The sequence below is a fragment of the Arvicanthis niloticus genome, chromosome 5 (assembly GCF_011762505.2).
Source record: "Arvicanthis niloticus isolate mArvNil1 chromosome 5, mArvNil1.pat.X, whole genome shotgun sequence".
Classification (NCBI taxonomy): Eukaryota; Metazoa; Chordata; class Mammalia; order Rodentia; family Muridae; genus Arvicanthis; species Arvicanthis niloticus.
Genome location: NC_047662.1, coordinates 14,337,225 through 14,361,700, shown reverse-complemented (window position 1 = coordinate 14,361,700; position 24,476 = coordinate 14,337,225). Strand labels below are relative to the sequence as shown.

Genomic DNA, 24,476 nt, shown 5'->3' with positions numbered 1-24,476 from the left:
GGGTGGGCGGCATGAACACAGTCAAGACACAAGCCAGGAAAGGCGCCTGGCTAAAAAGCTCACAGCCCTGCCTCACTGTGATACAAAGTAGCAAGGCCCCAGAATCCTTGCTATGAAAAGAACAGGAACAGGGCTGGGACTTGGCTCAGCTTGTAAAGAGATGGCTGGACAAGCCTGAGGACCTGAGTTCAAACCCTGGAGCCCTCATGTTAAAAAAAAAAAAAAAAAAAAAAAAAAAAGCCAGGCTATAATCCCAGTGTTACTTTAAAAATGACTGCATAGTTTTCATCGGGTCCAGCACTTTACAAATTTTCTCTGGCAATAGTTGGCCATTTTACATGTGATGTGGTTCAGAAGGGCCAGTTCTTGACTGTGGAGAGGAAGAGATAAAGCATGACAAATATTTGGGTGGGTAATGCTCCCACTCCGGTGCCTGTGCCTCCACCCCAACTTCATCTCCAGACTGCTCTCCCTGCCTCCTCCCTCCTCCCTCTTCCTTCTGACTGACCACATCACTGTTGGGAGCAGGTGACTCCTTCTCCCAGGAACGAGGACTGAAGAAAGAGCTGTTACTTTGAGAAGAGCACCCTTATCTCAGGCTATCACCAAATCACTATGTTTTAAGGGGCAGGGGAAGGGCCAGTGCCCCCTCCCTGGTGCTTCTGAGGCTGTTTCTATAAACGGCAGATCTGCCAGTGTCCTAAGGCCCAGGTAGATCGACTCGCAAGAGCTGGGACCCTGTCCCCTACCCCCCATCTGGGTTCAATGTAATATCTGCATCCACCTGACCATGGGTGCATCCAGCCCAGCACTCCTCTCCCTAGTCCCTCTCCTCTTTCCCAACATGTCCTGGTACCGGCCTCTCTGAAAACCCACCTAGGAGAAAGAAGTCCTCTTCTCCCTCCAGCCCTCTGGACTTCAGCCACTTCACATGCCCCCAGCCTGTTTCTCAACGGCTGCCTACAGATTTCCTCCAAGCCAGAGTCAATTTACCACTCAAAACCTAACAGCCTCGGTAAACACAGTCCGCACGAGATGGCCTTTAAAAGGAACACCGCGTCAGCACTGAAGTGTACGCAGCCGCTAAGCGGTGAACTGGGAGACGGGAGATGGCCACACGCAACTGTCCCTTTCTGCCCTGATATGGTATTCTAATTTCTGAGCTACAAGCAAACATGACTTTTCTAATCAGGGGAAGGAAATTGAGTTGGTTTTTAAACAGATGCAAGCCAAGAATATGGACTCCTCTACAAAACCCCTTGAGTCTGCAGCCGCTGTCAGCGGGCAAGGTCCCCTAACACCCTGCTCTGCAGACGGCACACCCACCCACTCTTATGACATCTTCCATAGAGTCAAGCCTTTGGAGAAGAATCCTAGGGTGAATCACAGACCACGTTTCCTTTTGGGCCCTGGTCATAATGGTATGAAGGGGATTCCTGGTACCATGAATGGCATGTTAGCAGCCCAGGTTAGGCCGGAGTCTTCCAGTATGTGAACAGAGTAAGAATCTGGATTATGAAGAACTCAGTCCATATCCTGCCTCTACTTCCAGCAGATAAGAAGCTCATCTTCTCTCTCTCTCTCTTTCTCTCTCTCTCTCCCTCCCTCCCTCCCTCCCTTCCTTCCTTTCTCTCTCTCTCCCTCCCTCCCTCTCTCTCTCTTTCTCTCTCTCTCTCCCCCCCTCTCTCTCACACACATAGACACCATGAAGAACAGTATAATAGCTGGCTTCTAATTGAGAAAATCCTTCATTAAATCTAACTTAAATCTAACACCCTCTAACTTTCCAGCCTCGTGTCTCAGCCCCTTGGTCCCAATCAGCTACTGTGTCAGGAGCTTGCTCGGTGCCCCAACAAGGCCTACAGGACCTCAACCATCTGGAGGGAGCACTGGACACCCAGCCCCCATGTCCTTTTCCTGGGCTCTAGGCCCTGGGGATGCACCCATGCAGAGGCTGGCCCTCAGAGTCACCGCACCAGCATTAAGAGAGAGTCAGTGGCTTTCAAGGCAATTGGCACCACTTCTAGAAGAAATGGCAACTTCCGAGCTGCATAAGCACCCATCTAGACCGTTCTGCGGGGTAAACGAAAATACAGAGTTCCCGGCTTGATTTATGTCATCCAGGGGAAACGGGAGGAATTCATTTCCCTCCAAACGATCTTCTCCGGCTCCTAAATATTCAATAATTTTCTAGCCGGGAAATGGATTTCCTCCCCGGCCTCACAGAGGCTTGTGGTCCTGAGCGACACCTGTGGGCATGAAGGAGGAAGCACCATAGCAGCCACCATCCTGCCCCTGAAAGACAGAGCAAAAGAAGAGCACCATAGTCCCCTTCCCAGCAAGGCCTAGTCACCCACGTCATCCATCACTGACTGATTGGTCCAGAGCTGGACAAGGGCTTCCTGATGCTTCTGGCCCTATGATGGCACCAGGCCAGCTTGGAAGGCAAGCCTGCCCTTGTGCCATTGCTGGCTGTCTCTTTGATATGGTGATTTTTTTTGAGGCAGAAAATGTCTCTAGTTAATCGCCATGTCCCCAGGCCAGACTCTGTGCTGATGAATTGGACAAAGAAAGTATGCTAGAGACATGAAGTGACCAATGAATGAGTGAATGAATGAATGAATGAGTGAGTGAGTAAATGAATGATTAAACAAGTGAATGAATGAGTGAATAAATGAATAAGTGAATGAATGATTAAACAAGTGAATCAATGAGTGAATAAATGAATGAGTGAACAAATGAATGAGCGAATGAATGAACAAATGAGTGAATAAGTGAATGAATAAATAAATGAATGGATGGATGGATGGAATTGAGGATGACAGCATCTTAAACACGCCTTATACGGCAACCACAACACTGTCAAGTCATGCCTAAGGTGCAGAGACTCCTGGGGTGGGGGCGGGGGAGGCTGCTCATCCACCCACTGAACCCTTGTCAGTGGCTCTCCTCAAGTGTAATCATGTAGACAAGAGGCTGAGGGATGGACAGACAGACCCAGTCCAGGATGGGCCCTGGGAACTGAGCCCCAGTGCAGCCAGTAGCAGAAGCCTGAGGCTTCTGAGGGACTCCAGACCTGTAGCTGGAGTTGGGAGGGTGTCTCCCAAGCTGGGTAGCTTCTTGTTATGCTTATGGACCTGAGCGCCAGATGCCAGCCAGGCATCTGCAACAAAGAGTGCACAGTCCTATCTATGCATCTTAGGACAGACCAGCACCCCACCTGAGCCCTGTGGCTCCCCCAGAAAGGAGCCCTGGAACCCAACACTTACCAGCTACCGGGGCACTAAGTGGTTGAAGCCGCATCTCCAGCCCCACTGACTGTAGGGAGAGGACTGCAGTGGAGAGCCCAAAGCAAATGCAAACTGCACGGGTTTGGGGAAATACCCTCTACAGTGCATGGCTGAGCGCCGCAAAGGGAGGCCTGTGCCTTTAAGAGCCATATGGTGAGTACAGAGGAAGGAGAAGGAAAGGTGTGGAGGCTCCAGTGGGGCCCGGAGGAGGAGGACCATGCTGTCCTGTAAGCTATGAGGCTGTCTGTCTGTCTGTCTGTCTGGACAGGCAATGGGGTGACACAATGGAGAATGGCTACTGAAAGACCCACAGGACAGAGCTGCTCACCCAGCCACAGCTTGGGAGTCAGAGGTGAGAGGCACAGTCGCAGAGAGAGAGGAAACTTAACCCCGTAAGGCGGGTCACCAAGGGCCAGGCGCACCCTAGAGCATCCCCAGTGACTACGTTTACTATATAACTTCAGGAGAGTTACCCCACCTTACTGGGCCTCAGTTTCCCCACTTAGTCACTCTTCTCCTGCTGTGAAGCGACACCATGACCAAAGCAACTCTTACAAGAAAAAGCATTGAATTGGGGCTGGCTTATGGTTTAGTCCCTTGTCATTATGGTGGGGAGCATGGTGGCATGCAGGCAGGTGCTGGTGCCGGAGCTGGGTTCTACACAGTGAACCATAGGCAGAAAGAGAGAGACACAGCGAGAGAGAGACAGTGAGAGACACAGACAGAAAGAGACAGAGAGCTAGAGATAGTGAAAGACAAAGACAAAGAGATAGAGACAGTGAGAGACACAGACAGAAAAAGACAGAGATAGTGAAAGACAAAGACAGAGAGATAGAGACAGTGAGAGACACAGACAGAAAAAGACAGAGATAGAGATAGTAAAAGACAGAGACAAAGAAATAGAGACAGTGAGAGACGCAGACAGAGACAGAGAGATAGTGAGAGACAGAGACAGAGAGATAGAGACAGTGAGAGACACAGACAGAAAGAGACAGACAGTGAAAGACAGAGACAGAGAGATACAGTGAAAGATACAGAGACAGAGAGAGAGAGAGAGAGAGAGAGAGAGAGAGAGAGAGAGAGAGACACAGAACTAGGCCTGACATGACCTCCTGAAACTTCAAAGCCCACCTCACTGACACACTCCCTCCCAAGGCCACACCTCCTCCATCAAAGTCATACCTTCTAATCCTTCTCAAATATCCCCACTCCCTGTTGATTAAGCTTTCAAATATATGCATTTACAGGGGCCATTCTTATTCAAACCACACCTACAGTCTGCCTGCGACCAGCCTGCTGCCTACAGACTCTGTCAGTGCTGATTACGGAGGGGTCAAGTATCTGGGTTGAGTTTACTGATCTGTGGACTTATTAGGAGGAGCCCCCCAAAACCCTCATGCCCCCCTCCATCCCTAAAGAATAATCCAGATGGCTGCAAACTGTGGACACGCAATAGGGGGCTTATAACATCTCCCTCAGCCGAGCCCCGTTGTATCCGGGCCCCAGGGAGCCGGAGGGGCACAGCCTCACGTGCGTGCGTGGGCCTTGTTTGCTCAGGCATCAGTCTAGTCTGTGGCTTCTTTCATGTTGCCAGTCCTCCGCTGGCCTCCGGGTCCGAATGGAGCGTCCAGAGCCACAAAGGCCCCATTTATCAGGCGTGTTTGATGGAATGTTCTTCCTGGAGGAATGGCACTCCAGACGCTCTTGGAGCCAGCGAGAGTCTTTGAAACTTAACAGCCTGTTCTTTAAAGGGACTGCAGAGGCACGCTGCATCCGAAATACGCGGCTTTGAACACGTCAACATTAATGGAGGTCACCGTCGCAGGGGGACACGGGCCTTCCCCAGAAATAAATCAACAGCCCGTGCCGCAGGATAAAGATTCGTTTTACTTGAATTTCTTCCTAGACTATCCACCGGGGCGGTCGCCCATCTATGCCAGATGGTAACCCCAAGCTGCACGTGACTGCCTGTCAGTAAAGTGCGGGGCCAATTGGAAGGAGATGGGGGGTTCGGCCTGAGCAGCATCTGCTCCAATCCACTCTCCCAGGGAAGGGCCACTGCTCCATGTAGCCCTATGACCTATATCTATTTCATGGAATTTGTGACCAGGCTGCCTGGTTCTAATCTCAGCTCTGCTGTTTGTCAGCTCTGCAGCCTCAGGCGAGCGACTTGACCTCTCTGAGCCTTGGCTTGGAAACATTCTTCATTGTTGGTTCGAAAACTAGGCCCCTCCAAGAAGGCAGAGCTTCACGTTGTCCTGGGAAAGGTCACAGTCCTTCCCTCCCTGTCAAAGCCTTAGCTCCTCTTGAGTTCCCAACTCTTCACTGTGTGCACCAATTGGGCCCAGAAGGGCTTGACCCCGCCCACACCGGAAGCGGCCCGGCCAGGCAGACAGTCACTTGACCACCCACCCGCCATATGATGCTTTCTTTCCATCATTCCTCCGTTACTAATTGTTTTATCAATAGTGTTACTCTGTGGGAGATCAGTGATTTATCTGCCTCTGCCCCCACATCCCTGGGTGGCCCTGGGCAGGCCATTCATCCTCACAGGGCCCAGAAGACTGGGGAGGGGCCTCGAAGCACATCCCAGTTGTTCAGTTCTGATATCGACAGTGGAAAAATCCTAGTAACAACTAGGGCAGCCTGGGGCAGACTTCATAGCACACAGCAGACCCGCACCCCACAGCAGACTCTCTGAACCAGAAAGCCCAAGATTCCCTCTCACTTAACTTCTGATTGAGCAGGTCACAGCCTCTGGCCAGCAGGACCTTAGCCAGCTGAACCCAAGAGGAGCTAACTCTACAGACGCTTGCGTTGGGGACAACAACAAACAATCCCTCTTGGGCAGGACTTTTACCTCTGGGACTGCAAGGAAACCAACTAGGAAGAAAAGCTATAGAGGCCTTGAGAGAGAGAAAGAGCCCTAGTTGAGCCCTCAGACTATGGTCTATACCAACTGCCAGAAATAGGGGAGAGCAAATGAGACCACGTAGACACCGCCACTGGCGCAATCCATCCAGGCCAACCAAGATGGCCACCTCAACCCACTTGGGATGCCCTGGGCTTGCACCATGGGAGTCTCGTCAGCTCCTCGATATGACATGCCCTGATCCAAGCTGAGACAAGTCTCCAGAAGGTAGCACACCCAGGATTCATCCTTTATGGGAGAATTTTGAATCCACACAACTGTCCTGTAAGAGGGTTTTATTCCTCAGTGAGGGAAGGAACAAAGCTGGAAAGAGCAAGCTCGGCTGGACTCAGGCATGAAACAAGTGGCACAAACAGAGGCTGGGGCATTCGGTAGGAAAGCCCATGCTTAGTACGTCTGAGGCCCTAGGATCCACCCCTCAGTAGCTGTGAATTGACTCTTTTGGGGTGTCTGCATGAGTGACCGAGTGTCCTCTTTAATACTGTGTGACAAACACCCCCAAATGAGTGTCCTTTGTGTGTGTGCACGCTCTTGTCCGTGTGTCTTCATGTGTGTGCAGGTTCACGTGTCCGCATATATGTACATGTAAGCAGAGGCCAGAGGACTTTGGGCATCATTCCTCAGGTGCCATCAACATATCTTTTTGAGATGCAGTCTCTCCCAAGCCTAGAGTTCTCCAAATAGGCTCAACTCTCTGGCCAAGTGAACCCTAAGAATCCACCCATCATCTTCCCCCTAGTGGGGACTACAAGCGGGACCCATCAGGGCTACTTTTTTCTTAAAGATTCTGGAGTGCAATGCATGGCCCCCGGCAGACGTTTTACCAACAGCCATCTCCCCAGCCCCAACTGATTTTAAAGAATCAAGTTAGTGTGGATCCGAGGATGTTTCTGGATGGGTGGCCAGACCAGTTACAAAGGATGGGGAGTGGCTAGTGCCTATTGGTTAACAGCAGTCACTGGGTCTCATGGCAGAGTCTGGAGGAAGGGTGGTCACGTGATCTGTTTATCCCAACAATCTCCTGGGGACGCTATATTTGCCAACAGTTGCTTCTCTAACCAGCCTTACAGTAAATGACACACGCTATTATCAGTGTGTTGTTCAGGGTTCTCTAGAGTCACAGAATTTATGGAATGTCTCTCTGTGTTGAGGGAATTTATTGTGATGCGGTACAGTCTGTAATCCAGCTACCCCAACAATGGGCAGCTGCGAATGGGAAGTCCAAGATCCAGTAGTTGCTCAGTCCCACGAGGCTGGTTGTTTCAGCTGGTCTTCTGTAGAAGTAGATTCCAACAGATGTGCTGGTAAGTAAGTGCAAGCAGCGAAGAAGAGTGAGTCTTCCTTCTTCCAATGGCCTCCAGCAGAAGGTGTGGCCCAGATTAAAGGTGTGCACCATCACACCTGGATCTGGGACTGCTTTGTCCCCGGGCTGATCTTGTACTCAGAGACTTCCTTGCCTCAGTCTCCTGGGATTAAAGATGTGCGCTACCTTGCCTGGGCCTAAGCTTTTCCCGGCCACTGTGCCTCAAGATCTCCATGCCAAGATCCAGGTCAGAAACTTGTGTCTTCCAGCCTCAAGATCTGGATCACAGGTGTGCCCTCCAATTCTGGGATTGTAGTTCATTCCAGATATAGTCAGGTTGACAACCAGGAATCGCCAGTACAATCAGTCTCTGCATCCCAGTTAGGGAAACTGAGTCCCAGGTACCCTAACTGACCAAGTCAAAGCCCCAGGGAATGGAGCCAGAGTTGAAAGCCAAAGTGCTTTACTCCAAGTCCATGTCTTTAACCACTGAGCCACTTCAGTGGCTGAGCCCGGTTCCAGCTCTGACATTCCAGGTCTCTGGAGGCTCCACAGGCACTGGGAACCTGTTTCTTCCCTATCTGGAAGTTTCTGCTGATGCTATGAGAAGTCTCAGGCACAAAGATGAAAGCCCCTTTGTTAGGAGAGGCTGCTCTGCTGACAAAGGATACGGTTCCTTTTGAGTGAGTCATCCCAGAGGGGACCGGGCAAGATGCAGGGAGGAGTCCCACCCCCACGCCCACCCCCACCCTCGAGCCCGCAGATGGGAATTCGCCCGCTCATCTGCAGGAACAGACCCAAGGCCAAAGGAGCACAGAGCCACCAGGCTTCTCAGGCAGGTTGATGGCATCTGATAGGTACACTGAGGTCCAGAGAGGGGCAGAGACTTGGCCAAGTCTCAGCCAAGTGGAAGCTGGATGGTCTTTGTCACCTTGGGGCTTTCAGAAAGGGGGCTCTGTCTCCTGCCTGTGGTCTGCAGGATCAGCCTCCACTCAGGTGATTCTTCAATGCAGGGAGGCTTCCCAGACACGCCCAGAATCATCAGGGGTGATGATGACCCTGCCAGCAGTCAAATCTCACCTCTGCCTGTGACACCCCGGGTGATCTGGAACACAGCAGGTGACCTCCATCAGTCTGTTGCTGTCCACCAAGAAAGAATATGGACATGATCAGAGCTGTTTAAAGTATGTTTCTTGGGATTCTGGGATTTCTTGCCATCACCCCAGAGGCACCTTGGAGGAGAAGGAACGGGAAGCCGCTCTCGGGCTCCAGCTGCCACAAGATTTGCCCTGCTTTGATCTGAGTGATACGCTCAGAGCCTGTGTCAGATGGTATTTCAACAAAGGCTCTGGCTGCTTTTAAGAGTCTGTACCAGAGGACGGGGCATCTTCTGGGATCTGTGGCTGAGGCAGGGGTTGGGGAGACAAGACTCAGGGCTTCTAGCTACAGGTGAGGGGTCAGGCCTCAGCCGGAGAACAGACATGCCTGGCATAGTACCCACCCCCAGCCACTCACTGCCATCCCTCATTCTTCCTCTCCCAGCTTTCTCTCTGGAAAACTCCTTATTTGGGCCTCAAGGAGAAAAACTGGCTAGAGGACAGCAAGGAACTGAAACTGTGACACGGGGCCTGGAGGACATTAAAGCTGGGACGGAAGTGAGAGGCAATGCCCCCAGCCTCCAGGCCCAATTTATGATCGTGTCATTTGAAACAACCTGCGGAACAAGGGAGCACCTCCAGGCCACAGCAGGAGAGACTGGGATCCGAGGTGGTGTTGTCTCTTCTTCGAAAAGAAGCCAGCTAGGCCGTGGGGTCAGTGGTGTGGTACTTGTTCAGCGTTTGTGAAGCCCTAGGTTCAACCCCCAGCTGCTCACCAAATAAAAATAAATCAGAAAAAAAACAAAAGGAATTAACCTCCCTCTGAGATAAGGCAGCATGGGGTGGGGGACAGTAGTGTGGGGGGAGGGTGGCACAGTAGAACCTAAAGGAGAAGCCGATCCTTGGTAGAGGACATTCATTTGGCACTATGAAGACACCATCAAGCTGAGCGGTGGCCTTGCATCCGGAGCCGTGCACGATGACACCTTAATAATGTTCAATGTTCCCTGCTGACTGAGGGTCCCAGCTCCATCAGCAAATGCTCTGCCTACATCCTTCCTCCCTCCCCTGTGGGCCAGGCAGCTATCTGCTGATGGTCCCTCTCTGCTGCCACCTCATTCACAAAGGGCATCCCACCCACAGGCAGCACAGCTTCATGACACTGTGGACAATGAGTCAAGGATGGGACTAGGTGGGGTCTGCAAACGCAGCTCGAGTCAAGCGTGCTACCTCTAACCTTACTAGCTGTTCGATCCTGGGTGACACACCTGGGATGGTTGAGCTTCCGTTCCAGGTCCTTAAGACAGACACAGGGACAGGAAAGCGCCTGCCAGGAAGAGTGGTTGGGAAGGGTGTGGCCTGTCCTGAGCCCTCAACAGATGCCCGAAGTTACTGTTGTGTCTATAATTGTCACTCTTTTCACGGGTGAAGGATACAGTTCCACACCCAAAGAGGCAGGTCCTGTGCGTCCAGAGCAGTGGAGAAGACACAGGCTGGGACTCCAGGGATGCATGCATGTGCTGACATTAGACTAAGACAGAAGCAGCCAGTGAGATTAAAGCAGAAGATGGGCTTGTCACAATGGGGACCCAGGGGAAGCAAGACCTTGAGGACTTAAGAACAGAGAACAGGGTGGTTGGTCACAGAGTCAGGTGGTGACTGTGTGACCTCTATCCACTGAGAGGAGGTCAAAGACCCTGCAATGTGGGAAGGTGAGTCTCTTGCAACACCACATGCATGCTAAGACCTCTTGGAAAGGACCCCACTTTGTGACAGGAAGGAGGTTGCAGAGAAGGGTAGAGGTGTCTGCTGGGCCTGCGCTGGATTCAGGCCTCCATCACTTAGAGGCTGCATGTACATGTACTTGGTCAAAGGAACCAGCTTTCTCTAGGGCTCCAACGGTGTCAGAGTAGGGACAACCAAGAAGCCACCAAACCAACTGGTGGCTGTGAAGTCAACTGTCACCGAATCCATGTAATCACGGGTGACTATAGAGCCTCTGACTTTGCTAGCCTGACTCGAGGTTTGATGGTTCTCAATGTAAACAAGCAAGGAGCTAAATCCCAAGGAGACTGACTGCCAGCTCAGTGGGGACAAAGGTGAGGTCTGCTTACACAGGCGTTTATTTCCTGTATAGGGCAGTGTGTGCACAGAAGTGTATGTACCGTGCGTTGGATGGATGGGCAGGAGGTTGGATGAGTGGGTACGTAGACGGATGTGTACACGCATAGACGGATGAATGGGTGCGTGAATGGATGGGTGGGTAGATCAATGGGTAAGTTGGTAGATGGGCTGATGGATAGATAAGCTGGTGAACAGGGTACATTGATCCGTTTTTTGTCAATGAATTCGTCAATCAATGAATATGTGGGTGGGTGAGTGGATGGATGGGTGGGTGGATCAATGAATTGATCAATGGATCCTTGGGTAGATAAGGAATGAATGGATGACTGGGTGGGTGGGTGGGTGGGTGAGTGAGCGCATGTGTGGGTGGATGGATAGATGGATGGATGACGGATGGATGGATGGATGGATGGATAGATGGATGGATTGCAGATGGATGGGTAGAAAGTAGAGGGATGGAGGATGGGCAGAGCTAACTATCTCTGTCTCATGTACAAACCAGAGACAAGGAAGCCATCCCCAACTCTGTCTCACTGACCCCACACACACTCCCTTAACTAGAGTCCTGCCTCCCTCCCTGTTGGAGGCCATCTTCACTGGCTTGCAGAGCTGCCCCAGGCCCTAATTGGCCTTCTAACTTCCAGACCCCCTCCCCTGACTAAAACCAAAACAAAACAAACAAAAAAAAAATACAAAATCTAACTTACAGAAACCAAGTTCACCTTCCAAATTGAGAGCATCCTGCCTCAGGGCTGGATCGTTTGCAGGTGTGGAGATCTCCATAGCTTACAGAATTAACAAGGGGAAGGACCCCAGAACATGAGTTCCATCTGACAGCCCAGGCCCTTGGACACAGGGCCAATGGCCTGGCACTGTCCACACCCCCTTTCTTGCAGTCCGCAGCAGGCTCAGGCTCAGTGTGGGGTGTGCAGGCAATTACCCCCTGGTCACGCTCTGACACCTCTAATCCCTCCTCACCCCAGGACACACGGACCTGAGTCCAGCAGCTTGCCTCATTAAGCAGCCAATACAGGGCCCTGGGAAATATCTTAATTAGGTGGCCATCGTAGCTGGTGTAAACTAATTTGATAAAGATAACGAAATTCAGCGAGCAGAGCAGCCTGTGTGTACAGGAACAGCTGCCCTGAGAGGGAGCTCAGGGACCTAGATCTAGGAGGACACTGAGGAATCGCAAGCTGTGCCTTCAGGTGAATCAAGCTCCCTGTTAGGGGCATTTCCTGATGAGGCAGAAGGACCTACAGGCCTTTTATAAACTTCAGCCATGTGTCAAGGGAGTCTGGTCAGCAGGTTGCTAAGATCCTCAGTTTCAAAAGCTGTGAAATGGGTTGTCAGCTGACACCCTGATTCCTGTCACTGGTTAAATGTCTAGAATGTGGGGTACCCCTCCCAGTAAGAAGCAGCAGGCTTTGTGTGTGTGTGGGGGGGGTAATACTGGAGATTAAATTTACATCCTCACACAAGCCAGGCAAGCGCTCTGCATCCCAACTTCCTTATCTTTGTTTTTTCCTCTGTTTTTGTTTTTTGTTCATTTTTGTTGTTGTTGTTGTTGTGTTGTTTTGTTTTGTTTTTGACAGGGTCTCACTAAGATGCTCAGTCTGGACTTAAAATCCTCCTGCCTCAACCGGCATGAGGAGACGGAAACGTCTGGAGTGTTCCACACACACATCTCAGCTACAACTGCCGGTGGTATCTCTGCCAAGCTGTTGACTCTCTCATGTGGAAGCATCACCTGTCAATAAAAAAGCTGATGGCCTATTAGCTGAGGCAGGAAACAGGAGGCGGGAGTTCTGGTAGGGGAGAGAAGAACTCTGGGATAGAGTCAGGTGCAGGGACGAGATTAGCCCTGCTCGCTGAGGAGACAGATGCGTGAAGCTGAGGAAAGGTGACGAGCCACAAGGTAGACGTAGTTTAAATGGGATAATTGAGTTATGAGCTGGCAGGAACAAGCCTAAGCTTACGCTAGGCATTTATTCATAAAATATTAAGTCTCAGAATCATGAACTGAGGCGTTGGTGGAAAAACCCATGGTTACACATGGCACACTCCTTGCTGAGCTACAGTGTCCCTATCTGTAAAAGGGGCAGAGGTTAAAGGCATCCCACGTCCCAGTGAGGAGCAGCAGGCTTCTTACTCGCAACACCTTCCCAGCCTGATTCTTCCCACACATCCTCCTCAGAGTCACCTGCTCTTACATTTACCAGGGATAGCATAACGAACTAAGGAGAGACATCAGGTAGCGTGTGTGTGTGTGTGTGTGTGTGTGTCCGACCGTGTGTCCGTGTGTCTGTCTATGAAGGATCCCAACCCATGCTCCCCTGGACCAGAATTAGCATGTGGTAGATGACAGTGTGACGCTAAGCACCCCATCCCCTTGCCGTAAACCAGAGAGAGGCACCAAGTGTCTAATTAGTAAAATATTCGATAATTGGTGTAATCTGGTGCTATTCCCTTTTTGACAGCCCCTGCCACCGTGTCCCATTTCAAGCTTGAGTTGCCGTTCGCATCATGCTGATAATTGTAATACTGAGAGGGAAAAATCAAATCGGAGTCGTCGGAAGCTCCCATTAAATTGATTTAGGACACGAAAAGTTAATGGGATTCCTGCCCCTACTCCTCCTCCCCCGCCCCATTGGTGCCTCACAGACTGGCCACATAGAGAGAGAGCACCAGTGGCTTCTGAGCTCCGGGCCCCTCCCCTTGACCTCTAGGCCCCTCCCCTTGACCTCTGACCTGCTCCAGCCTGTGAGACAGTGCTCAAGGTTCTGAAAGGTTAGACGAGAGGTTGACAGGCGGCAAGGACAAGCTCACCTTATATAGCGCTAGGCTCATGTCTTCCCCTGCCCCCTGAAAACTAAGCCTAGAGACAGAATTTCAGGTCTGTCTGTCTGACGTCTGAGAGGCTAGACGTTAGCTGGCACAAAGCCGATCCCAGCAGTCCAGGTGACAAAACCCAACTCCAACCAACCAGAGGACACATGAACATGTCTGGCTCAGGTAACTGGAAAAGCCAGAGGGAGGCCTGGCCCAGAGCTCTTTCCAGGCTGAACAGAACCCCTGAGCACCTGTACCCCAGCCTGGGGGAGTCAGGTCAGCTCAATGGGTGGACAGGGCACACCCGATTCATTTTACACAGGCTCAGTTTGGGCCTTTTTGAACCACATACAAGGGAAACATGCAAATAGATGCAAATGAGACCCTGATTTATGCAAAACAGCCTATAAATGCATGTCCCTGGATTTGCCAAAGGAAAAAAGCCTTGTCACCTAATTTAGCAGAAATAACAGGGGTGGAAGACTGTCTATCCCTGTGTGGGGTTCAGGCCAAAAAGAACTCACAAAGCCTTCTGGAATGGAGCTGAAGGACCCATGGCTACGGTGGCCCTGAACTAAGAACCCCACAGCCTCAGCCTTGTCAAGAGAAACCAGCTTCATGGTGGTGCCTGGTCTCCTTGTAGCTGGGTCTCCCTTCCCACTAGACAGGGCTCTTTAATTTATTTTATTTTATTTTATTTATTTTATGTGTATGACTATTTACCTGCGTAAATATCTGTGCATCATGTACATGTCAGGGTCCTGCAGAGGCAAGAAGGAAGAGTCAGACATCCTAGAACTGGAGTCACTGACAGTTGTGCTGGGTGCTGGGAATCAAACCCTGGCTCTTTGCAATAACAGCTAGTGCTCTCAATCCCTGAGACATCTGTCCAGCCTCCCAGACAGAGTTGTTTAAGAGAAGGCTTCTGGAAATGGTAGACCTAAGAAATGGGCTTTGTTTCATGACTAAAAGATGACATATTGGTATTGAGGAAAGATGCGTTAAGCCTGAAGTTCTGGGGTCCTCCTCTCTGGGCAAGAGAGTCACTCTCTGACCTTGATTTCCTCCATGAAGTGGGGTCATGTTGGTAGCTCTCCCTGGGGACATAAAATGGACCGAATGGCCTCCATTGGACTGATTTCAACTTACCCAGCTTTAGAGGCTTACAAAATCATACAGCCAAGGGAGACAGAATGAAAACTAAAGCCCAGATCACCAGACATAAAGCCAAGTGCCCACTCCACACCAAGGTCATCCCCTGCTCTTGGCAATACCCACAGGACCCTATAGGATTCCACCCCTGCAAGGGAGGGGCTAGCTGTCCGCTCCGCTGCTGGCTCAGAATGTAAGGACCAGCTCCTGCCTCTCATTGGGAGAGGTCCAGCGCTTCTGTTGATGGGGTAAGCTGACAGGAGCTAGCTCAGGTAATTATATTAATTTCCTCAATTTGCACATTCCTGCTACTTTGCCGTTTCCCCGGGAAGTGTGAATGAGGAGCTCTGGCAGCCAGGCTGCTGATTAGGTTCACGCTGCTGGGAAGTTTCTGTTGCGTGTCTTATTATCTTGTATCTTCCATGGCTGAAGGGTTTGTTCCCCGCTACCCCAGACTGGAGCTCACTAAAGACTAGGGATTTGTCTCCCCTTCAGCCTGGGACATCTCCCCCATAGAACTTGAGACTCCTCTGAGGGTACACAGAGGTGTAGCTCCTCCATCAGACTAGTGTCTCCTCCTGAGCAGAACCCATACCGTCCCTTGTCAGACTAGCTGCTTCCTCATCTTGCTGGGTGACAGGGATGTGGCTGCCATCAGACTGGGAGCTCCAAAGAACAGAGCCCTCTTCCAATCCCAGCAAACTGGTAATACTCCGGGTCTATGGTCCCTGCTGGTCCATCAACTGCAACTTTTTTTTTTTTTTTTTTTTACAGACTGACCACTCCCGTGTCCATGGTTATCCACACAGGCCACTGCTTTAGAATGTGAGCAGTCCATTGAGAAGATCCAAGGAGAAAGAGCATGTGCCATCTGGCCTGACTGAGCCCCATTCCCCGATGGTGGACAGAGAGACCTGACCCTAAATTTAAGCTTTACCTCTACACCACACACCCCCAAATTCCACATACATACATATGCACACAAAATAAGTAAAAATGTAATAATTTTAAAAAAGAAAACCACCTTGGGGCCGCAGAAGACAGGCTGTGAAGACTCTGCTAGCTCCACAGGACACAGAAGTCACTCCTTCACTGGGAAGGACATACACCAGGCTAGGGACAAGCCAAAAGGCCATGTGGTGGTGGTAGTATAGCCATCCCCACCAGTGAGCCTGATATGGTACTGGCCCCAGGAGGATCACTTAACCTATGCCTGAGCCCAGGGTTTGGAAACAGGCCAGTTTGAGAGGAAACACAGCTTCAGTACACTCTGCCAGGACCAGAGCTTTGGAATCACTCAGTCTGGACCACTACAGTTTGTGTGCGTCTACAGCCTGGACTGCTACAGTCTTTGTGTGTCTACAGGCTAGACCGCTACAGTCTGTGTGCGTCTACAGCCTAGATCACTACAGTCTATGTGCACAGTCTGTGTGCATCTACAGGCTAGACTACTACAGTCTGTGTGTGTCTACAGCCTGGACCATTACAGTCTATGTGCATCTACAGTTTGGACCACTACAGTCTAGTGTGGGTTTTTTCTAGCTCCCCTGCCTCCCTTTAGTGTCTAAAGATGTGCTGAGACAGCCGGGCTCAGGGGACCCATGAAGACAGACTCCTTGCCTGCCTACTGAGCTGAGGACATCTGGACATTCTGGAGTTTGTCCCTTGTCAAAGACCATACTCAGTGCGTAACAGAGCCAAGATTCAGTCCCAAATCTGAGCAGATCAAAGCTCGCCCTGCTAAGCCAGCCTGGCGGCCTCCGCCAAGCTTCCTATAGTTGGTCCCACTTCTTAGACCACATCCAGCCTCCTAAATGAGTGTGGTCCCTGAGGACAAGCTCTGTCCCATGACAACAGGAGCAAAACCCAGAAAAGTGCTTGGTCTAGTGGGGCCTGCTTGTCTGCAATCTAAATTCCAGGGTGTGTGTGTGTCTATGTGTCTGTGTGTCTGTGTGTTCATGTGCATGAAGGAACATTTGCAAGGGCAGGTGTGTGTGTGCTTTTGTGAGCATGCTGTTGTGTGACACTATTCCTGGGCTGACATGAACATGTCTACTCACATAGACCGAAGTATGACTTACCTCCAAAGTCCAGCTTAGTGAGCCAGTGAACTTTATTGGGGTCGCTTATAAGAATGTGGGTGAGGGGTCACTTACAGGAGAAGAAATGACTCAAAGACAGCTGTGTCACCAAGGCCCAACCCAGCATGGGTGAGAGCTCACAAACCTGGAAACCAGAAGCTCGTTGCACAGCCTGCAGGCAGCTCAAAAAGTTAGAAAATGACCTATCCAGGCAACTCAGTCCATCTGAGAACCTTCTAGGCAGCTCTGCTGGTCTCTGTTTCTAGGAAGCTGGGCTTGTCTGAGAGTAGCCCTTACTTACATATGTATGCATAAGGCTTCTCTCTCAGGTACCACCCCCAAGCCCCCAGCTCCCCCCATCTGATCGGAGGGGCAGAGAGGCGCTGCTGACCAGTGCAGTCCAGTCCCTGGAGTCCCAGTGTTGAGTCTTCTCTCTCACGTACCACCCCCAAGCCCCCAGCTCCCCCCGTCTGTGGTCGGAGGGGCAGAGAGGCGCTGCTGACCAGTGCAGTCCAGTCCCTGGAGTCCCAGTGTTGAGTCTTCTCTCTCAGGTACCCCCCCAAGACTCCAACTCCCCCTGTCTGTGGTCGGAGGGGCAGAGAGGTGCTGCTGACCAGTGCAGTCCAGTCCCTGGAGTCCCAGTGTTGAGTGACAGCCCATTCAATCCCCAGGCCCTCCAGAGATGCGTGAGCTGTAAGAAGATGGAACAGGACTGTTGCCCACCAACTCCTTCACAAAAGGGGAGACTTCTGCCACAAAGGCTTGGGCCAAGGATACGGGGACAATCACACAGCCACAGTGAGAGAGGCTACAGCAGAGCTTCCCACAGATGCAGCCCTGGGAACCCTCAGCAAGGCAGTACCTGTCCTGACATCATAGATGAGGAAACCATCTCATACTGGAAGCCACACAGCAGGTGCTGGCAGAGCTGACGGAGAGTCCAGGCTAGCTCCTTGTCCTACACAGCTAGAGTCCAGGCTAGCTCCTTGTCCTACACAGCTGCTCCTTGCCCATCACATCTTGGCCAGCACTGGCCAACAGGTGGAAGGCACAGGTGTGGAGTCCCATCAAGACAGAGAGCTTGAAAATCAACATGACCGACAAAAAGGGAATGCTTGTCACTCTTCCGCCCGGTGACAGGTGGACAGCCGTGACTCTTCCTCTGACACAAAATGGGAAACTGAGGCCCAGAGAAGACTCCCATCGAAGCCGTAGTGTGGGGGTGGGAACTAGGCCTTTCCACCTAATGACTCCTGGGAATCCAGTGTCCCCTCTGCCCCATCTGGAGACCCACACTGGACCCCTGCCCTCCAAATGAGTCACCTCCTTGAAGCCTGCTTGCTCCTCTCCTTCCTCTGCAGCAGCGTCACTCGGGGTCAACCTGAAGACCACACACTTCCTGTGTGTCACCTCCATGGCCCTACCAACTACCATGGTACCTGGTACTGCAGAAACTCGGAAAATGCAAAATGAATAATTGAATGAATGAATGAATGAATGAATGAATGATCTATAGATGATTAGATCTTTCTGGGCATTTAGAACATGGTGGCTTTGTCACTGGGTCCCCAGCCCTTCGGATGACAGTTCTCACTGCACTTTGTGAGCAAGCCTCGTTGAGAGTTCACCTCCCCCATCCACAGAGCTCTGCCTCATGTCTCTCTGTACCCAGTTCTGCCATCCCTAGTATGGAGGTAAAACCCATGGACAGTGGACAGACACACGAGCAGACAACGGGAGGAAGATGAATGTGGAGGGGGAGAGGAGGCTGCCCTTGCTGGCAGTGGCTTTCAATGTATTTTATTTTCCTCCCTGTGGCAGGTGATGGACTCTCAAGATGGGTCCAGCCAGGAGAGGTAAGAGGCTCCATTATTGTTCCTTCCGGCAGCCTGCCATGGGGCCCCTGGTATTCATCAGAGTCTCCAGACTCAGGAGCAGCCCCTCCCTGGCCAAGACCCTGGGCCCCAGCTGCTGAGGAGGCCATGGGCTAAGCTCTTCTTACTGCTTCAGACTCCAGATGCTAGGACCTCTCCAGAGTTAAGGTTCAGCCTTTCTCTAAGACGCCTCAGAAAGCATCCAAGAGCCCCTCCTCCAGCAAGCCAACCTTCCTCCATGACGAAAATGATGGTCATGTATGCTCCCCAACCTGTTCAGTACTCATCCACCCCTCAGGGCTCTTCCGGACACACCTGAAATGCGGCTGACAGATGACAGAACGAATAATTAATATGCAAATTAAGTAGCTGAGAGTAGCTATCGATAACTGCCTTGGACAAAGCCATAGGGAGTGTGTTCTTGAGTGGCCTCCAACCTGGCCCTGGCTTCGATCCTTCATTTGGAGCAGGGTGGGCGTTGGTCCCCAACGTCCCCTATCTGTGTCCCATCCCCACGACATCCCATAAACCCCACAGGCCCCACATATCTCTTGTCATTTATTCCAGCATCTCCCAGAGACCCATTATGTACAGATCATATTTATATACATATAATATACATCGTATATACGTATTTATATATATATATATTTATAGTCACACGCTAGCCCACATGCTCACTCACACATACACTCTTCCTGGAGGGGCCCGCCCACCTGGGAGCCTCACTCAGCCCCAACAAAAGGTTCTAGGTTCAGCAGGCAGTGGTGAGGTTTTATGTTTTTTGCTTCAAAAACAAAAACAAAACAAAAAGGCCATATTCTCTGTGTGTATCCTTCCGTTCCCCAAGACTCTAAAAACCCTTCCCCAAAACATTCTAAATTTTTTTTCCCAGAGGTTTCTCCTCTGCTCTTCCAAGGCCTCAGTGGAGAATCCAGGCCTGTCCTGTGGCCTAGGCAGGTCCCTGAGGGAAATCCAGGGGGCCAAAAGGGTCCCAGCATGTCCAAAGTGGTCCAGCTGCCCTGTGACCTCCGGATGGGCAGTGTGGATAGCTATAGAGCCAAGGGCACCTGCCAGATAAGAAGTGTGCTGTCTGTCTCGCTGCACGGGGCCGGCCGCCCACTCAGGCCACCTGGAGCACTGCCAAAATGGCGGTAGCCTTGTCCACCAGAGATGATAGCCACAGAGCAGATCTCCTTGCGGTGGGCATCACGGGCACAGGGCCGGCTCCGGACCCAGACATCAGGGTCATCGGCCATCTCGTAGATGGATCCATCCTCCTCGCTGTGTTCCAGAGCTGAGCCGTCAGCAGATGCTGGCTCCCGCACAGACAGCAGGGGCCCGGGGAGGTGGGCCGTGGAGCGTAGACGGTACTGAAGTAGGATGCCTTTCTTGCGGGTCAACTCCCGAGCTGTGTGGCTGTCAGGCGCAGGCACGGTTTCATGAGCCTGCCCATCTGGTTTGTCCTCCTCGGCCTGCGGTCCCTCGGCCTCTTCCTGGTCACTCCGCAGGATGTCGGGCGCCAAGATGCTCATGGCCACAGCCAGGAAGGCCACAGGTCCACAGTGACCATTGAGAGACACCATACCTTTCCCTGTGAGAAACAAAGCAGAGGAGAAGGCCCAAGAGACCACAGCGTTAAGAGAGTACTTCTGGAGAACATTCTGGGGTTGGACATTTTCTTCTGCCATCTGTTAGCACTTCCCCAGAGGTCATGGGATCTGTGTACGCCATGCTTCATGGCATGACTTTACAAAGTGGAGGCATCCTCCATCTCCAAGGTGAAACAGCCTCACTGATAACTTCCTTTTAGCTCTAGGAAGCCAACTCTTATGCCAGGCTCTACGGCTCTTCCTTCCGGCTGAGCTCCAGCACCCACAGGGCATCCTGACTGCATCCCTCCAAGAGAACTGGTACCCAGTGAATCCTTAGCTGCATCCTTCCAAGGGAACTGGTGCCCAGAGAATCCTTAGGGCATCCTGACTGCATCCTTCCAAGGGAACTGGTACCCAGAGAATCCTTAGGGCATCCTGACTGCATCCTTCCCAGGGAACTGGTACCCAGAGAATCCTTAGGGCATCCTGACTGCATCCTTCCCAGGGAACTGGTACCCAGAGAATCCTTAGTCTCTCTCCACCATGGCACCTCTGCCTGGACCATGGTTGTCCTGGACATGACCTGTCCCATGCATCCCTGTGTCCCACCCCAGCCTGGTGCCTCCTTGCATGCATGCAACCATTGGTCTAGTAAGTGTATCATGAAGACAGGCTGCCCAGAAATCTGGAAGTCTGGAAGAGGACAAAGGTCTGGCATGGTAGTCCAAGGCTCTTCTCCCTCTTACCTCTGTGCTCACTAGCAACTACAGGAGACCCCCATCTTCCCTTTCAGGGCAGAGACAAAGAGGACCAGACCTCCATTGTCTAAACACCAGTGGTTTCCCTGACCCTGACTCTGGTCTACAGGGCCTAGGGTTACAGATCAGGGCAGACCGGCTGCCACATCTGATGTGGGCCCATCCCCAGAGCCCACACTTACTGCTACCTGTAATGCCCTGCAGGGCCCACAGAGCCTCTGCCATTAATCAGGTGTCTCAGCCAAACCTCAGATTCTCTGGGCAGTGTGAGCTACTCCACCCAGATCAGGAAACTATGATTCAGAAGGTAGGATGAGCCTGGGGTATCATTTTACTATGTCCTGGCTAAGGTCAGAGGGACAGAGAGGCTGGACTCAGAGGGAAGTGTGGATATCTAGACCCAGTTCCCTCCACCATCCCCGAAGCCAAGCCCCAAACCCACCTGTGATCTTGGGGATGCCTTCCAGTCGGGGCACAGGTAACAGGACAATGACACCCTGGTCAGTGCCTACCCAGAGCAGACCCTGGCAGATGAGGAGACTGGTGACACACAGGTGCTTTTGGCCTACAGAGAGAAGCACCATGAGGTCAGTTCGTCCAGATGAAGGAACCGTAGAGCATGACCATCCAGTCAGACCTCAAGTTTCCTTGTATAAAAGGGACAGTTGTGGAGGACACAGTGCCATAGGACATGATGCCTGCCCTCCATGTGAGCTCTATGTGTAGGGGCTCAGTTGCCTGGCACAGAGGGCCAGTTAGCATCCATGCAAAGGCCACACACAGCAAAGCAGACTGCAAGCCAGTGAAAAGCAGGTGGGACAGTCCACAACAGACAAGGGTCAAATAGAAACTGGCATCAGTGCATGCACCCAAGGGCACCAGGCCAGAGCTGTGAACAGGTCTACTGCCAGCAAATGGGTGGGTGGTTGGATGGATAGATGGATGGATGGGAGGAGGGTGGGTAAGTGAGTGAATGAAAGGGTACATCAGTCAGTGGGTGAGTGGATGGATGGATGGATGGATGGATGGATGGATAGATGGATGAAAGGGCAGAGAGATGACAGATTGGCAAGTACGCAAATAAATGGACAGATGAATAGATTAACCAATTGATCAATGAATAGATGGCAGGAAGGAAGGAAGGATGGATGGATGAGTAGACAGACAGATTGGCAAGTAGGTAGATGAAAGGGTTGGTAGATGAATGGATGGATGATACACAGATGAATGGATGCATAGATGGGTGGACAGATAAGAAGGGTAGGTAGGTGAGTAGATGGGTGGATATACACACACAGAGACACACACACACACACAGAGTTGATCACAGCTCAACCACTGTACACAGTCACTGGAGATAGTGTAATATTCATAGCTACTTCAAGGCCCTAGACTCTAATGTGCTAAGATCAGCTCCACCCCAGTTGCAAACACCAAAATATCAAGGCCAAGACGGGGAGCTGTGGCTATCCTGGATCCCACATGCCCCGCCCTCCTTCCCATGAGACCCTGGGACCAGCAGGAGGTGGTACCCAAAGCACCCTCTTCCTAACCACAGTAGAAGTTTGACAGGTGAAAGGAGAGCAAGACAGGAGGCCAAAAAGACGAGAGGTGAGAAACAGCTCCATCCGCAGGCCTCGTTCCGGGGCCCCTCGCCCCCTTCCGCCTCAAGGAAAAGAGCGAGACACTTCACAAACGGTCCAAAAGAAAAAAAATTCTAATGGTGGATAAATATTTGATCATAGAGACTTAATACACAGGGCTCCGCTCACCACGGCCGTCTATCTGGAGATATACAACTTTTAAAAGCTCAGGCTCTCGGAGAACATTTTATTAATGACCTGTCTAGTTAAAAGGAGGAGGGAGGTTAGGTTTTTTTTTTTAAAAAAAAATGCATTAATAGCAGTCGGGAACTCGAGTGGAAGGAAGGGTGGGGGAGGGAAGCATGATAAATTTTTTAGCACGCCCTAAAAAAAATCCACACTTGGAAGAAGAGCAAATTTATTACTAATTATGCAATTATTTCATTTGGTGGTGTGGGGGAGAAAAAATACTTAAAAGCCTGTTTTAAATATCTCTAGTAAAGAGTTTGAAAATCCCATTCAGCTTTTCTTCCTCCAGGGCACAGTGTGGGGTGGACAGGAAGCCACCCTCTGCCCTCCGATTCCTGTCATGGTGCCTGAGTCCAGCTCAGCCTGTGGGTCTGGGGCCTCTCTCTGCTCAGCACTGTGAGATACTCAGCTTAGCTAACCAGGGATGTCCAGGACTAGAGGAGACTTAGGTCTGTGTAGGGTTCAGACCCAGGAGAGCGCCCCCTGTCTGCTCACACACAACTGGTGCCTTGGGGAAGACACTGACATAGACCTGGTGATAGGCCAGTGTGTGACACTGAGGACAGCAAGAACGGTAGCAGGAAATGTCCGTCAGGAATGAGACTTCCTGCGACAAGAACTCCAGCGTGACAGATGGGGGATGGAGGAGTTGACCACCGTTTCCGGACAGAGTGTGAGATTCAGCAAGAATCCAACTCTGAGCTACAGACCAGTCAAGCTTGGGCTCAACCCTTTGCATCCATGGAGAAACTGAGCCTCAACAGAAGATGTGCCCACCACCTGACCAGCAAAGTGACAGTGGGCAAGCCAGTCACGCAGCTGCTGGGTCTCTGCTCATGTGGCTTGAAAGCAACCACACTCACCGGTGGTGCCTCCCCTTTAAAAGCCAGGAACATGGTGTGTGGGATCCTCAGGGGTGTCAGCCCTGGGACCCACCAGAACTGCGCTTCTCCACCCCCAGCCCAGCCTCTGACAGCTGAAGCTGCTGCCTCTCACTTTCTTCTGTTCTGACTAGACAAGACTCCGAAGATTTTCAAAAGCCCAGAAGATTAACCATTTTTCCCATTGTTCCATTATCTTGAAATAATTTAGCTATCAAGATAAATGCAGAAGTATTTCTATGATACGGAGAATTTTTTATTGTGTTGTATAATGGATGAAACTGGTCCGTCTCCCACCCCCGCCTTTCAGGAAATAAAAGTCAAACTGGAAGAAGGGAGAGGAGAAGGCAGAAAAGAAAGGGACCAAGAGTAGCACAGGGCTCTGATGCAGGGGAATGGTGCAAAAGGGGCTGTCCTCATCTCAGCCATGTGAAATACTGACCTTGCTATGGGATTTCACCCTCAAAAATCCCTCAGGACTGCAGCCCAACACATGGAGGGGCCAGAGCTCTCAGTGGCTAAGCCAGGACTCAGCTAACTCTAAAACTGTGTGTCTGTGTGTGTGTGTGTGTGTGTGTGTGTGTGTGTGTGTGTGTGTATCTGTGTGTCTGTATGTCTGTGTGTGTCTGTGTGTGTCTGTATGTCTGTGTGTGTCTGTGTGTGCCTATGTGTATTTGTGTGTCTGTGTGTATCTGTATGTCTCTGTGTGTCTCTGTGTGTGCCTG

The 24,476-nt window shown here is 51.3% G+C and overlaps 1 protein-coding gene across 5 annotated transcripts in view; it reads right to left on the bottom strand.

Annotated features, from left to right (window-relative positions):
* Window positions 1-19,230: 19,230 nt before the first annotated feature.
* Arhgef10l (Rho guanine nucleotide exchange factor 10 like) overlaps window positions 19,231-24,476 on the bottom strand; it is a 149,679-nt gene continuing 144,433 nt past the window's right edge. For all 5 annotated transcript variants that reach the window (XM_076933857.1, XM_076933858.1, XM_034502370.2 and 2 more), the window contains 2 exons: window positions 21,481-21,603; window positions 19,231-20,279 (listed from right to left, as the gene is read on the bottom strand). In XM_076933857.1, the coding sequence (XP_076789972.1) occupies window positions 19,738-20,279; window positions 21,481-21,603 (665 nt within the window). In that variant the 3' untranslated portion in view covers window positions 19,231-19,737. The remainder of the gene's footprint in view (window positions 20,280-21,480; window positions 21,604-24,476) is intronic.